Source organism: Pristis pectinata, chromosome 28 (assembly GCF_009764475.1).
Source record: "Pristis pectinata isolate sPriPec2 chromosome 28, sPriPec2.1.pri, whole genome shotgun sequence".
NCBI classification, from domain to species: Eukaryota; Metazoa; Chordata; class Chondrichthyes; order Rhinopristiformes; family Pristidae; genus Pristis; species Pristis pectinata.
Genome location: NC_067432.1, coordinates 30,913,798 through 30,927,621, shown reverse-complemented (window position 1 = coordinate 30,927,621; position 13,824 = coordinate 30,913,798). Strand labels below are relative to the sequence as shown.

The 13,824-nt window shown below is 44.7% G+C and overlaps 1 protein-coding gene across 3 annotated transcripts in view; it reads right to left on the bottom strand.

The window, feature by feature from the left end:
- Nucleotides 1-13,824, bottom strand: part of LOC127583969 (SHC-transforming protein 1-like) — a 247,755-nt gene that overhangs the window by 167,427 nt on the left and 66,504 nt on the right. Inside the window, exons 1-2 of one of the 3 annotated variants that reach the window (XM_052040441.1) lie at nt 9,725-10,691; nt 9,141-9,299 (exon numbers count right to left, since the gene is read on the bottom strand). In XM_052040441.1, coding sequence (XP_051896401.1) covers nt 9,141-9,269 — 129 coding nt within the window. In that variant the 5' untranslated portion in view covers nt 9,270-9,299; nt 9,725-10,691. Of the gene's footprint in view, nt 1-9,140; nt 10,695-13,824 lie in introns of those variants that run through there. The other 2 variants (XM_052040440.1, XM_052040438.1) reach the window with 2 other exon arrangements.

Sequence of the window (13,824 nt, the reverse complement as noted above, 5' to 3'; positions counted from 1 at the left end):
GGCTCCTATCTTGCTGAGCAGCGTCGAGTGTGGCCCTTGTCAAAGACCTCCTGAAAATCCAAGTAAACAACATCCACCGACTCTCCTTTGTTTAACCTGCTTGTTACCTCCTCAAAGAATTCTAACAGATTTATCAAGTAAGATCTCTCTTTAATGAAACCATGCTGACTTCACCCCATTTTATCATGTACTTCCAAGTATTCTGAAATTTTATCCTTAATAACAAATTCTAAAATCTTACCAACCACTGAGATCAGGCTAACCAGCCTATAATTTCCTATCTTTTGCTTCCCTCCCTTCTTAAACAGAGGGGTTATATTTGCGATTTTCCAGTCCTTTGACTCCAGTGATTCTTGAAAGATCACTATTAATGCCTCCACAGTCTCTTCAGCTATCTCTTTCACAACTCTGGGGTGTAGTCCATCTGGTCCGGGCAAGTTACCCACCTTCAGGCCTTTCAGCTTCTCCAGCACCTTCTCTGGAGTAACAACCACTACACTCACCTGACTCTCTTGAATTTCCGGCACGTTACTGGTGTCTTCCAATATGAAGACTGATGCAAGGTACTTATTCAGTTCCTCTGTCATTTCTTTGTTTCCCCATTACTATTTCTCCAGCATCATTTTCCAGCAATATAATGTCCACTCTTGCCTCTTTCTTACGCTTTATGTATCTGAAAAAAAACTTTTGCAATCTTCTTTCGTATTATTCGCTAGTTAACCCTCATATTTCATCTTCTCCCCCCTTTTAGCCTTTTTAGTTGTCCTCCATTGGTTTTTAAAGGTTTCCCAATCCTAAGACTTCCCATTAATCTACACTATATTGTATGCTTTCTCTTTACTTTTTATGCTGTCCCTGACTTCCCCGGTCAGCCATGGTTGCCTCATCCTCCCTTTAGTGTGCTTCTTCTTCCTTGGGATGAAATTCTACTGTGTCTCCCAAATTACTCCCAGAAACTTCTGCCATTTCTGCTCCATCATCTTCCGTGCTAGGGTCCCTTCCACTCAACTCTGACCAGTTCCACTCTCATACCTCTGCAGTTCCCTTTATTACTGTAATATCGTTACATCTGATTTCAGCTTCTCCCTTTCAAACTGCAGGGTGAATTCCATCATTATGGTCACTGCCTCCCAAGGGTTTCTTCACCTTAAGCTCCCTGATCAAGTCTACCTCATTACACAACACCAAATCCAGAATTGCTTGTTCCCTAGTGGGCTCTACCACAAGCTGCTCTAAAAAGCCGCCTCAGAGACATTCCATGAATTCCTTTCTTTGGGTCCACTACCGACCTGATTTTCCCAGTCTACCTGCATATTGACGTCTCCCATGATCACTGGAACATTGCCTTTCTTGTCTTTTCTGTCTCCTGGTATACTTTGTGCCCCACATCCTGACTACTACTTGGAGGACTGTACACAACTCCCATCAGGGTCTTCTTACCTTTGCAGTTCCTCCGCTCGACCCACAATGATTCTACATCCTCTGATCCGATATGGCTCCTTGTTATCGAGTTAATTTCAATTTTTACCAACAGGGTAAACAGGTTTCTAACATACCTATAAAAATTATTAGCATTCTCTTTAATCTACTTGCAAAATTCATTTAATGGCCCCTTTTTGCTCTCCGGATTACTTTCTTTTCTCCTATGTCCCCTGTAAACCTTGTGACTTGTTTGATACTAATTTCCCTGTTCCTGACATATGCTGTCTTCTTTTCCCTGATCAAATCTTCAATATCCTTTGTTAACCAGGGTTCCCTTAACTTACCATCTTTGCTTCTTACTCTTACAGGGACATGCTGACTCTAAACTCTCAGTATCTCACTTTTAAACCCTTCCCACTTACCAAATGTTGTTTGCCCCTCTAGCAGCTGCTCCCAATCTACTTCCTCCAAGTCCTGTCTCACTATATTGAACTCCACATTCTCCCAGTTTAGGCCCATATCTCGAGGACCAACCTTATCTTTTTCCTTGACTACCTTGAAGCTCACTAAACCATGGTCACTGTTCTCAAACGGTTCCTCCACAGACGCTTTAATCACTTGTCCATCCTCATTCCCTAATATAAGGTCAGGTGCAGCCCCCTCCCCAGTGGGACTCTCTACAGACTGCCTCAAAAAACCTCTTGGTTTCATGAATTTCATGAATTTCACCCCAACTAAGCCCCTTGCACTCAGGTAATCCCAATCAACATTGGGAAAGTAAAATCCCCCACTACTACAGCCCTATCGTTTTTATATCCTTCTGCAATCTGCCTACAGATCTGTTCTAATTCCTCCTGACTGTTGGGAGGCCTGTGGTCTAACCCCATCAAAGTGATTGCCCCTTTTTTATTCCTTTGGTCTATTCATATAGATTAATTGGATGATCCCTCCAGGACACTCTCCATGGTACTGCTGTAATGCTTTCCCTGATCAGCAGTGCAACACCCAGTCCCCTTTGCAACCACCTGAAACCTCAACACCCCAGGACACTGAGCTGCCAGTCCGGCCCTTCCCTCAGCCACGTCTCCGTGACTGCAACAATCCCTCAATCCCACCTGCTGATCCACACTCTCCGCTCATCCGTCTGACCTGCGAGGCTCCTTGCATCAAAATGAATACGGTTCAGCCTGCCGGCCTTCTCATGCTTCCCCACCTGCCTCTGTCTGCTCTGCTGACTGCACTTGCCTGTTCTGTTCTCTACACAGGAGTCAGCCTCTCTACCGCTGCACTGTCATCCTGGGTCCCACCCCACTGCCTCACTAGTTCAAACCCTCCCAAGCAGCACCAGCAAACCTCCCTGCAAGGATATTGGTGCGTCTCCAGTTCAGGTGCAGCCCATTCTAATTGTACAAGTCAACCCTGCCCAGAGAGATCCCAATGATCCAAAAATATGAAGCCCTACCCCTACACCAGATCTTTAGTCACATACTCACCTGTTCTACCTTCCTATTTCTATACTCACTGGCATGTGGCACAGGGAGTAATGCTGAGATTACAACCCTCGAGATCCTGCTTTACAACTTTTGACCAAACTCCCTAAATTCCCTTTACAGCACCACATCTCTCTTCTTCACTATTGTACCAAAATGGACCATCACCTCTGGCTGCTCACCCTCCCATTTCAGAATGTTCTGAACCTGCTCCAAGACACCCTTGACCCTGGCACCTGGGAGGCAACACACCATCCTGGACTGTCACTTGAGCTGAGGCAAAGCTGTACCAACTGCACCCCTGTGTAGGCCAAAATCCCTCACGTTTACTCATGGATTTCAAAGGAGTATTTAAAAAAATGAATTCCACACAAACCCATACATACTGACGAAGGGTCTTCAACCTTCAAACGTTAGCTCTGTTTCTCTCCCCACAGCTGCGGCCTGACCTGCTGAGTTGGGTTTTCTGTTTTGATTTTCGATTTCCAGCATCTGCAGTTTAGAGATTCTGATTCCCAGGCACATCCTGCTGAACAACCTTCCTAAAGGTTTTGCCACCTTTTCACCAACCTGTCAATATTATGCCTTTGTTTCTAGTTTTCTAAACTTGGACCCAGGTTGCTGGATCGGTTTTACAGCTGCACCTTCTGCCATGTCTGAGTCACCCCTGGAACCAGCCCTGTGAATCCTCACTGCTCCATCTCCACACCGACTGCATCCTTTCTTGGTGAGGAGACCAAAAGTGGATGCAACACTCCAGCATTTGAAAAAACAAAATCAGTTCCTTAACCAAAATTTCTTAGAAGACTGGTCTACATTTCATAATGTTACAGATGATGTCAGAAACTGGTCACAGTGATCCCCAAACTCCAGGGTGGAAGTGGCCTTAACACAGACTTGTGAAGTTTGGCAATAACTTAATGCTAAAATGCAAATGGAAATGCAGCCAGCAGTATGTCTGTAAATCATTATGACATGAAACAGAGAGGAATCAGGCCCTTTGGCCCACTGAGTCTGTGCTGACCATCCATTGACACTAATCCAATAATTTATTCTCTCCACATTCTCAGCAACTCACTCCCCTCCCGGATTCTACACGAGGAGCAAGTTACAGCAGCCAATTTACCTACAATATCTTCAATAAATCCCTTCAATGAAATTGTCACATCATGCCTTGACGTTGTCTGAGATCAAACCACTGCCCAAGATACCATGCAACTTCCTGACACAAATGTTGCCCTGGCTGTAAGGCATCATCAACACTGCACGCCTCAGAAAATGAGAATATTTTTAGAATCATATTTTGCTCTTCAGACTATTAAAAAAAACAGTAGCAGTATTCACGTGCAGATAAACTTTAATTTAAAATACTTCAGAATATTTTCACTTTCTCATTCTTATCTACCGAAATATTTTCAAAAGGATTTTAATGCATCCTAACTGCCATAACCAGTACCGCTGGTTTGCAGTAAATGAATTAATTAAACTTCATTACCATTACATGGGATTATAACACGTTTTGTGGATTATGTTCTTGTAATCTGTTACCTTTGGATTTTCATGGAAAAAGTGATGGATTTCATTTTGAGAATACAAATTACATGTATTCCCCTGATGCACAAGAAAGATTCTATCAAACTGGTACTTGGGACTAGCTTTTTTATAATTTTCCCTTTTATACAGTCTTTAAACAGGCCCATCCAGAATGCAAACCTTACAACAACTTTCCATCACGTCTTGTGGTTTTTAATCAGCCATCAACCATTTGCTCCAACCGTTACTGGTGATTAAAATCTCTCTCTACTTCCTCTTTCTTGGCTACTTGCTTCCTCTTGTTCTCCAGTGAACAATTTCACTTGGTTGCACTGGCAAGTCACCACTAGACCCCAGCCCACACTACTCCACTGTGGGTGGGACAGCTTGATTTTCACCGGATCTACCCCTATCTTTGCATGATTGGTGCTTGTGTTCAAACATTTGTCCAAATCTGCAAAATTCTGTGCACTAATTTAGTCCTCAATGTGCAAAATGTTGTGTAGTAACTCATTCTTAATCTGCTAATGATTAAGAAACTATTGCATGTCAGCATGAAAGAAAATGACCAACACACTAAATATATATTCAGTATCATGAATGATGGATGAAGTGGCAGAAGTAGTGACTCACTGGAGCTAATCTACTTCCTATGAGCCTTTGTAGATTTCTCTAACAGGTTGGGCAAGATGCCAGAAATAACTGTGTACATACAGATTTAGCATGAATCATACTTTCAAATGACAAGAGTAAATCTTACTTTACAGGCACAAATACAGGGATAAAGACCAAAATATAATATCTATTTACTGGACCATCTTTTAAATATGTATCGAATGCTGAAAGTTATCAACTAAAAGGCAAACAAAGGAATTCTTATCACAAAACGAGGACAAAATGTATCAGTTATTGGTGTCTCTCATACAATCGAAAACGTTTCTTAATAGATGCGGATTTAGTGGCATGGAAACATTGGATTTTATGCTGGAAGTGTGTCAGAGTGGGATGTCTTGGTTTGAACATTTTCCCAACACTCCCTTCATGGCTTTTCCAAGCTTCTCTGTCTACTTGTACTGGAACAAATGGACTTGAATGCTCTGATCTTCACTTTCAGATCTTGCCTGGCTTCATCCTACTTTACCGTAGTTATTTTTTCTGCTTCAATTACCTTCGTGCATCCCTCATCTCCTCAGAAACACAATAACCTCTTATCCTCAACCACTGCTTCTCTGTGCTTGCTGCTTTTCTCCTGAAGTCACCTTTCTGTAAACAGGTAAGTAATGCTGCATCGTAGCAAGGGGGGAACCAGCAGAGGGAAAGTGGGAGTCTAGCACCTTGTTATATTTTCCAATTCCATGATTATTGGTAAGAAGAAAAAATGGTTGTGTGTACAATTAATCATCAGGTTTAGTGATAAAGCCAGGGACAGGGATATCCATAAACCAAAATCAAAATCTGAGAGTAAAAGGGAACCAAGGAAGGAAGAGGATGGTTGGCAGAGTCCTCACAAAGTGAACAATATATATTTAGAATTTTTTTAAATACAGTTGAAGGAAATCTCAAAAGTTCATGTTTTACAGTGCTTTGATGGTTTGCACAGAAGCATATTTGTCTTCAAAGCTTTGAGCTGTTGGGGAAACCGACCAGGATTATGAACAGAAAATCCAACAGTATTTTGTGAGGAGAAATAAAAAAAAGGGCCACCGCAATAAATCCAAACCAGGAATTAAATCTGCTACCTTACCTTCACCCAATAGCAATACTTCTGGGAACCCCCCACGGAAGAAAAGTTCAACCCAGAATCCTCCAAAAGAAAATATTATTTTTACATTTCAAACTAGTTTTTAAATCCAGATAGAATTCAAAATTGTGGTTGAAAGAATTATCAAAAATATTTGGTGGTACTTCAACGGTTTAATTTTATTTTTAAGCTGTAGATTTTGATGACTGACAATTGATGATAGCTTTCTGAGATCTAGTTATTTATTGGACTATCAGATTTATTTTGATTTCTTATGAATGGCTGTTCTTTAATGACTCAGTTATAACTGCCTGAAATTTTGGTTTCACCCTCTGAACAAGAAAACAAAAAAAAATTTGAATTGCAGAAGGAAATATGGATATACATGGTGGCAGATTGTGTCAACAAGTGTGATGGACAACATTTCCACTCAATGCAGAACCTTTTATCAAATAAGAATTATTTCAGTCAAGTGATTTGAAAATATTCCAAGATCCTTTTAAATTACTAACTTAGCTTCATTCATTGTCATCAATTTAAAATATAGCTTTGACTTGTTGTGCAGTTAGTATATATGAGCATGGTATTACTCATGAAATATCTGATGTTCTGCTAATTAATCAGAACTTTCATATTCTTTCATGTAATGCAAAACATTGGATAACTTCATGGTCACTTTAAGGTCGCCAGTTCATCCAACTAAACAAAATAAAACCTCAGGTTAATCAGAGTTTAGTTGTTTGATGAGTAAAGTGATTGTACTGGGGAGGGTGCAGAGGAGGTTCACCAGGACGTTGCCTGGGATGGAATAGTTCATTTATAAGGACACACTGGATGGGTTGGACTTGTTTTCCTTTGCGCAGAGGAGGCTGAGGGGTGACCTGATTGAGGTTTACAAAATTATGAGAGGCATAGACAGGGCCGATAATAAGAAACTTTCCCCCCAGCAGAGATATCCAAGATCAAAGGTGATAGGTTTAAGGTGAGGAGGAAGAGGTTCATGGGGAATCCAAGGAAGAATTTTTTCACCCAGTGGTTGATTGCAATCTGGAACGCACTGCCAGGAGGGGGGAAGTCAAAAGAAGCATCTGGACAAGCACCTGAATCACCAAGGCATGGTTGGCTGCACTCCAAGTGCTGGTAGATGGCATTAGAATGGATGGGTACTTGCTGGCCAGCAAGGACAGAGAGGAATGAAGGGCCTGCTTCTGTTGCTGAGCTCATGAACCATGAGAACCCTCTGGTCCTGCCCACACCTTTGGTTTTGAAGTCTGATTGCAAATTTTCAGATTGCTGCACTAAAAACTTGCACAAAATCAGCAGAGAGCAACCAACTGCAGAAAAGGAGCCTCCAGGTGTGAGGCGTGGCACAGAAGTGATAGTTGGGCTGTAAGTCCACACATTGGTTTTAAAGCAGGTAGTTTCAGTACAAGTACATCTCAGAATAAAGCTGCACCATTAATGGGAGGAGGTTATACTTTAAACCCACTAATTAACAAAGGTTTTTATTACTTTAGTGCCTCAGTTGTGAATTCTGATAAAGCAAATCAACAGTACCCTGCCTGGGACACTATCTCTCAATTAATCATCACTGCTCCTAAACTAAATAGAAATAACGTCTTGAAACTTAATCGTACATTGTTTTTGTTTAAGAAAACTCTTTCATTTTATGTTACAGAATTACAATCTAAAGCATCTACCTTTGTCAGGAAACATCAATGTACAACCTGCAGCTGCCATGGAGACATAGCCAGAGAGCTGCACAGCACTGGGAACAGGCCCTGCAGCCTATGTCCAAGGCTAAAGTAAATCATCATTGCAGCTTGGGATATTCTTTCAAGATTTCTGTCCCAAGGGAAAAATAAATGCAATACACATCATGATTATTTACCAATGGTCTTTAAACGTTTGTATTGAAGTCATGACAGTGCTATCAGGGAAAAAAACAGCTGCATAAAATTAAGAAAACTAATGCCATGTAAAATTTTCAGACCTTACCAGCCAGATGTTTCTGCAAAATATTAAAGAGATTAAAAACATCAAAGGCTGTCAAAGGATTCAACAGGAGACAGACCAGTTGGAAACTTGGGCAGAGAAATGGCATATTGAGTTTAATCTGGACAAGTGTGAGGTCAGATGTAAGAGGAAAGTATATGACATGACCCTTGGAGCATCAATGTGCAGAGGGATCTTGGGTTCCAAGTCCACAGCTCCCTGAAAGTGGCAACACAAGTAGATAGGCTAGTAAAGAACACATTCATCATTCGGGTGTGGAGCATAAAAGTCAGGAAGTCATTTGCAGCTGGATAAAACTTTGGTGAGGCTACGTGTGGAGCACTGGGTGCAGTTCTGGTCGCCCCCGTTACAGGAAGGATGTGGAGGCTTTGGAGAAGGTGCAGAAGAGGTTCACTAGGATGCTGCCTGAATTAGAGGGTGTGAACTGTAAGGAGAGGTTGGACACAGCTGGGCTGTTTTGTTTTCTCTGGAGCATCAGAGGCTGAGGGGAGACCTGATAGAAGTTTATAAAATTGTGAGAGGTGCAGATAGGGTAGACTGTCAGGGTCTTTATCCCAGGGTGGGACTGTCAAACACCAGACAGCACAGCTTTAAGGTGAGAGGGGGAAAGTTTAGAGGAGATTTCGGAGACAGTTGTTTTTACACACAGAGGGGTGGGTGCCTGGGTCGCGCTGCCAGGGAGGCTGGTTACCACAGCAACGGTTAAGAGAAATTTCGACAGGCAGGTGAACAGGCTGGGGATGGAGGGAAAGCGACCGGGAGCCGGCGCATGGGATCAGTTTAATGTGGCATCATGTGGACACAGACACGATAGGCTGAAGGGCCTGATCCATTAGAATGGAACCGGTTTTAAATGATGAACCCCTGGTACAGCCAAATGTTCTTCTCACCTCATCAGAACAACGGCAGTGCGAAAGTTTAAAACAAAGCTGACTTACTCTGACAGTGTAGAGTATGCCGGAGTTGAGGTCATTCTCCTGGCGTTGCTGTGAGCCTTTGGCCGCTCTGTTTGCCGAGTCCACGTTGCAGAGCCACTGCCCGCTGTCCGGCCGCCCTGCGATCTGCATCGCGCTGCCCTTCTGCGGGCCGTGCTCGGCCTGAGGGGGGGGACAAAGGCAGCTGGTTAGATCCAGAGCCGAGGAGGGGGGCAGGCTGTGAGTGCTGACAGTGTTGGTCACTTTCATTCTCGGCATTTCCCTTGTGGCTCGGGGAAAGCCCTTGAGCGTAAGTAAGCCGGCGGGTCCGGAGAGCCTCAGCTGAGCCAGTCTGGGCAGGAAGGTGGACAGACTGTGCGCCACCGCGGGAGCCGAAGAGGCGGCCGTCAGCGGGGAGCAGGGAGGGGAGGCGCCCGGCTCCTTGGTCTCCTCCAAGGATGACAATGAATCGTTCCTGAAGCGACTATACTTCGCCCTGTGAAGCATCCCCGGCGGCTTCAATAGTGACGGGTGTCCGGCGAGAGCCCTGCCGAGACGTTCTCTCATAGCCCACGGCGGCGGAACCTGCTCCCCAGCCCTCCGCTCACAGAAAGTTTCCAACTGCGGGCTCCGGCCAAAACTCGGGAGGTTTCGGTGGCGACTCTGCTTCCAATGTCAACGCAAGTGACAGACGGACGAGGCGGGGGTTCTCTCGCTTTCGCGAGCCCGCTTCAAGCCCAAACACACTGCAGCGCCGGGAGATGGCGGGACATGGCTGTGGGCGAACGAGCCCAGGACGGGGGACTGGCGCCTGCACCCATTCAGGGTGGACCGTCCGCGGTCACGGCCCCAGCCCAGCCCATAGCCGCCCCGCACTGAGCCCTGCAATCCTCGTCAGACCCCAGTCCTCGCTCATACACCGACCGCCTCTGCCCTCGCCCTGAGGATGCGATCAAACGCCAGGGCCGGCGGATTCCGCAAAACTCTTGGCAAGAGCTCCTCTTCAGTGTCCCGGCGGAGACTGCCGATCAAACAACCCTCTCGGCTCAGTTTCCTTCAACAACATTCCCGACAGGAGCGACAAGCCGGAGTCAGCTCACGGGGGCCGCTGCAATTGTTGTGAATGAACTTTTATGAATGAGTTTTTCCTCTCTCAGTGCACATGCTAATAAATCTGTGAATGAAATGTAGCTTGCTGTAATTGACTGCCAAAGTCCTCTCAGCCAATCAGCAAAAGGGCTTTCTGACTCATGCACCATAAATATACTAAACCACCGGCACCCTGCACTGTCCAGTCCATGTTTTAAGAAGCCCCCTCCGGAGTTTGTGGATATCAGGCTGTTTAAAAAGCTGGGAATTTATCTGAAAATATTATCTTAATGTTAAGTTCAAAGCCTTGCTTCATGTTCAAGAGATTTTATTTGACGTTCAGACAACGCAAGGAAATGCGGCTGCGACCCCATGGGAAGACGTGATGCATCTTTCTCAGAGTTTGTACTTTTTATTGACTGTTGGTTCAATCTCCGGTTCGTTGCAACTTCCTGAAGCTATCAAATTTACTCTGAAGACATAATGAAAACCGCCGAGCACACAGGAAACCAGGATCTGAGTGGGCAGACAGGGGAAATTAATCTGCTTCTGTTCATTTCACGTCCTCATTTAGTGAAATATGGATAATTACAGCGGCGCGGAGGTAAACAAAGCAGCCGACACCTGACCGAACGGCGGAGCAGCTGGAAGGATCAACTCCTGCTTCTTGTCTGCCCTTAGATCGGCGGAGGATCTGACCAGACCTGCCCTTTCCCGGAGTGCGTTTTGAGCACTTGCGCCCTGCCGGCTGGTTTCACGCAGCTCAGCCGAACCCCTTGGGCGTGCAGGCGGGAGGTGAGGATGGAATGGAGTCACCGGAGTGGTTTGCCGTTCATTAGATTTCACTTCGGTGTCCCGGATGACAACACGCTCCAGTAATTAATCTTTCTGTCTTAATTACCGGTGCTATAATTGCAGCTTTACAACACATGCTTCACAAGATGCTGATTCATGGAAAACTGTCAAAGGAAATCTTGGCTCAGCAAGTTCCATCGGACCGGAGACAATTATCAATAAAATGTATCTCCGGCATTCTCCAAGCCCCTTAGTGCTTCCGTCAGTGAGCGAGTGGGGCGTTTTACAGTTGCATCTCGCCCATCGTTGGCCGTGTGTCTCCTCCGGATAAGTCCGCATTGACAGAGCTCGGATACATAATCAAGCTTCGATCCAACTGGGATGTGAAAAAAAGAGGCTCGATAGGGTAAAATTTCCATCTTCCACGCTAGCCATGCCTGCTGACGCGTGGGCTCGAACCTCCGCTGAGGCAGCCCAAGTAATTAGATTTCACTTCGGTGCCTTGGATGACAACAAGCGTATTTTTACAGTTGACAAACATAACGTTGTCTCAGCAGCCTGTCAACATGCAGGTGCTGCAGTGCATTCACTGATACCAGCTGTGCATGAGTTGGCAGCACTCCGACCTGAATCGGAGGTGCCCAGGACCCAGTCTCAACTCTGAGACAGATGGTGCTGGTGACACCAGGGAGTGCAGCACAGAGAGCGGGCTGACACTTCAGCGAAATACTGAAGGAGAAATGTGCCGTCGAAAATATCGTCTTTCAGATAAGGTCGTCAAGGACCTGACTACCCTTCCAGGTGGATGTAAATGAAGTCCTGTTGCTTTGTCCTGAAGCCAGAGAAACAACAGATTTCCGGGGCGCCATTAGCCTACTGTTGGATTTCCTTCGTCACACTGAGGCAGTGCCGCGAACCGGTGCTTGAGAAACGCGGTCCTTTGTTTCCCCATTTACCATTTCTTAGATTTCTTTTAATTCATCAGGAGAGAGGAGAAAGACTTAGGTCATCCATGATCATAGAGTTACACAGCAAAGAAACATGCCAGAGGAACTAAATGAGTATTTTGCATCTGTCTTCACTGTGGAGGACATCAGCAATATACCGGTTAGCCAGGGGTCTCAAGGGATGGAACTGAGTTCAGTTAAGATTACTAGAGAGAAGGTGCTAGGAAAACTAAATGGACTAAAGACTGATAAGTCTCCCGGACCGGATAAGGTGCATCCCCGGGTTCTGAAGGAGGTGGCTTTTGAGATAGCGGAGGCATTGGTAATAATTTTCCAGGAATCGATAGATTCCGGCATGGTTCCAGAGGACTGGAGGGTCGCAAGTGTAGTTCCACTGTATAAGAAAGGTGGGAGGCAGCATAAAGGAAATTACAGACCTATTAGTCTGACATTGGTGGTGGGAAAGTTATTAGAATCGATCTTCAAGGATGGGGTTACGGAATACCTAGAGGTGCAAGGCAAGATAGGTCCAAGCCAACATGGTTTCGTGAAGGGAAGATCCTGCCTGACCAACCTATTGGAGTTTTTTGAAGAAATCTCAGGTAGGGTGGATAAGGGAAAGGTGGTAGATGTTGTGTATTTAGACTTTCAAAAGGCATTCGACAAGGTGCCTCACAAGAGACTGATTAATAAGATGAGAGGTCATGGAGTTACAGGTAGGATAACAGAATGGGTGGAGCATTGGCTGGTTGGCAGAAAGCAAAGGGTGGGAATAAAAGGATCCTGTTCTAGTTGGCTACCGGTTACTAGTGGTGTTCTGCAGGGGGTGGTGTTGGGGCTGCTTCTTTTTACCCTGTATATTAACGATTTGGATGATGGAATAAATGGTTTTGTGGCTAAGTTTGCGGATGACACCAAGATAGGTGGAGGAGTAGAGAGTATTGAGGAGACAGGTAGGTTGCAGTGGGACCTAGATAGTTTAGGAGAATGGGCAAGGAAATGGCAGATGAGATTTAATGTTGAGAAATGTGCAGTTGTACACTTTGGAAACAGAAATAAACGGACAGATTATTATCTAGAAGGGGAGAAAATTCAAAGTACAGAAGTATAAAGGGACTTGGGGGTACTTGTGCAGGATACCTTAAAGGTTAACCACCAGGTCGGATCGGTGGTAAAGAAAGCGAATGCTATGTTGACATTCATTTCGAGAGGTATAGTGTATAAAAGTAAGGAAGTGTTGATGAGGCTCTACGGGGCACTAGTGAGGCCTCATTTGGAATACTGTGTGCAGTTTTCTGCCCCTTATCTTGGGAAGGATGTACGGATGCTGGAGAGGGTTCAGAAGAGATTTACGAGGATGATTCCTGGAATGAAAGGGCTTACATATGATGAGCGTTTGTCGGCTCTTGGACTGTACTCACTGCAGTACAGAAGAATGAGAGGGGACCTCATTAGAAACATCTAAAATATTGAAAGGACTGGACAGAGTAGATGTGGTCAAGTTGTTTTTCTTGGTGGGTGAGTCCAGGACCAAAGGGTACAATCTTAGAATTAGAGGGTACAGGTTTAAAACAGAGATGAGGAGAAATTTCTTTAGCCAGAGGGTAGTGAATTTATGGAATTGCTTGCTAAGTACAGCAGTGGAGGCTAGATCATTGGAGGCATTTAAGGAGGAGATAGATAGATATCTAATTAGTCAAGTTATCAAGGGATATGGGGATAAGGCTGGAAATTGGGGTTAGAATAGTTTTTTTCTTTTTTTCATCGCCCCCCCCCATTTCTCATTCTTTTTCTTTTTTTTCCCTTTTCTTTGGAGCAGACTTGATAGGCCAAATGGCCTACTTCTGCTCTCTTGTCTTGTGGTCTTGTGGCCCAAC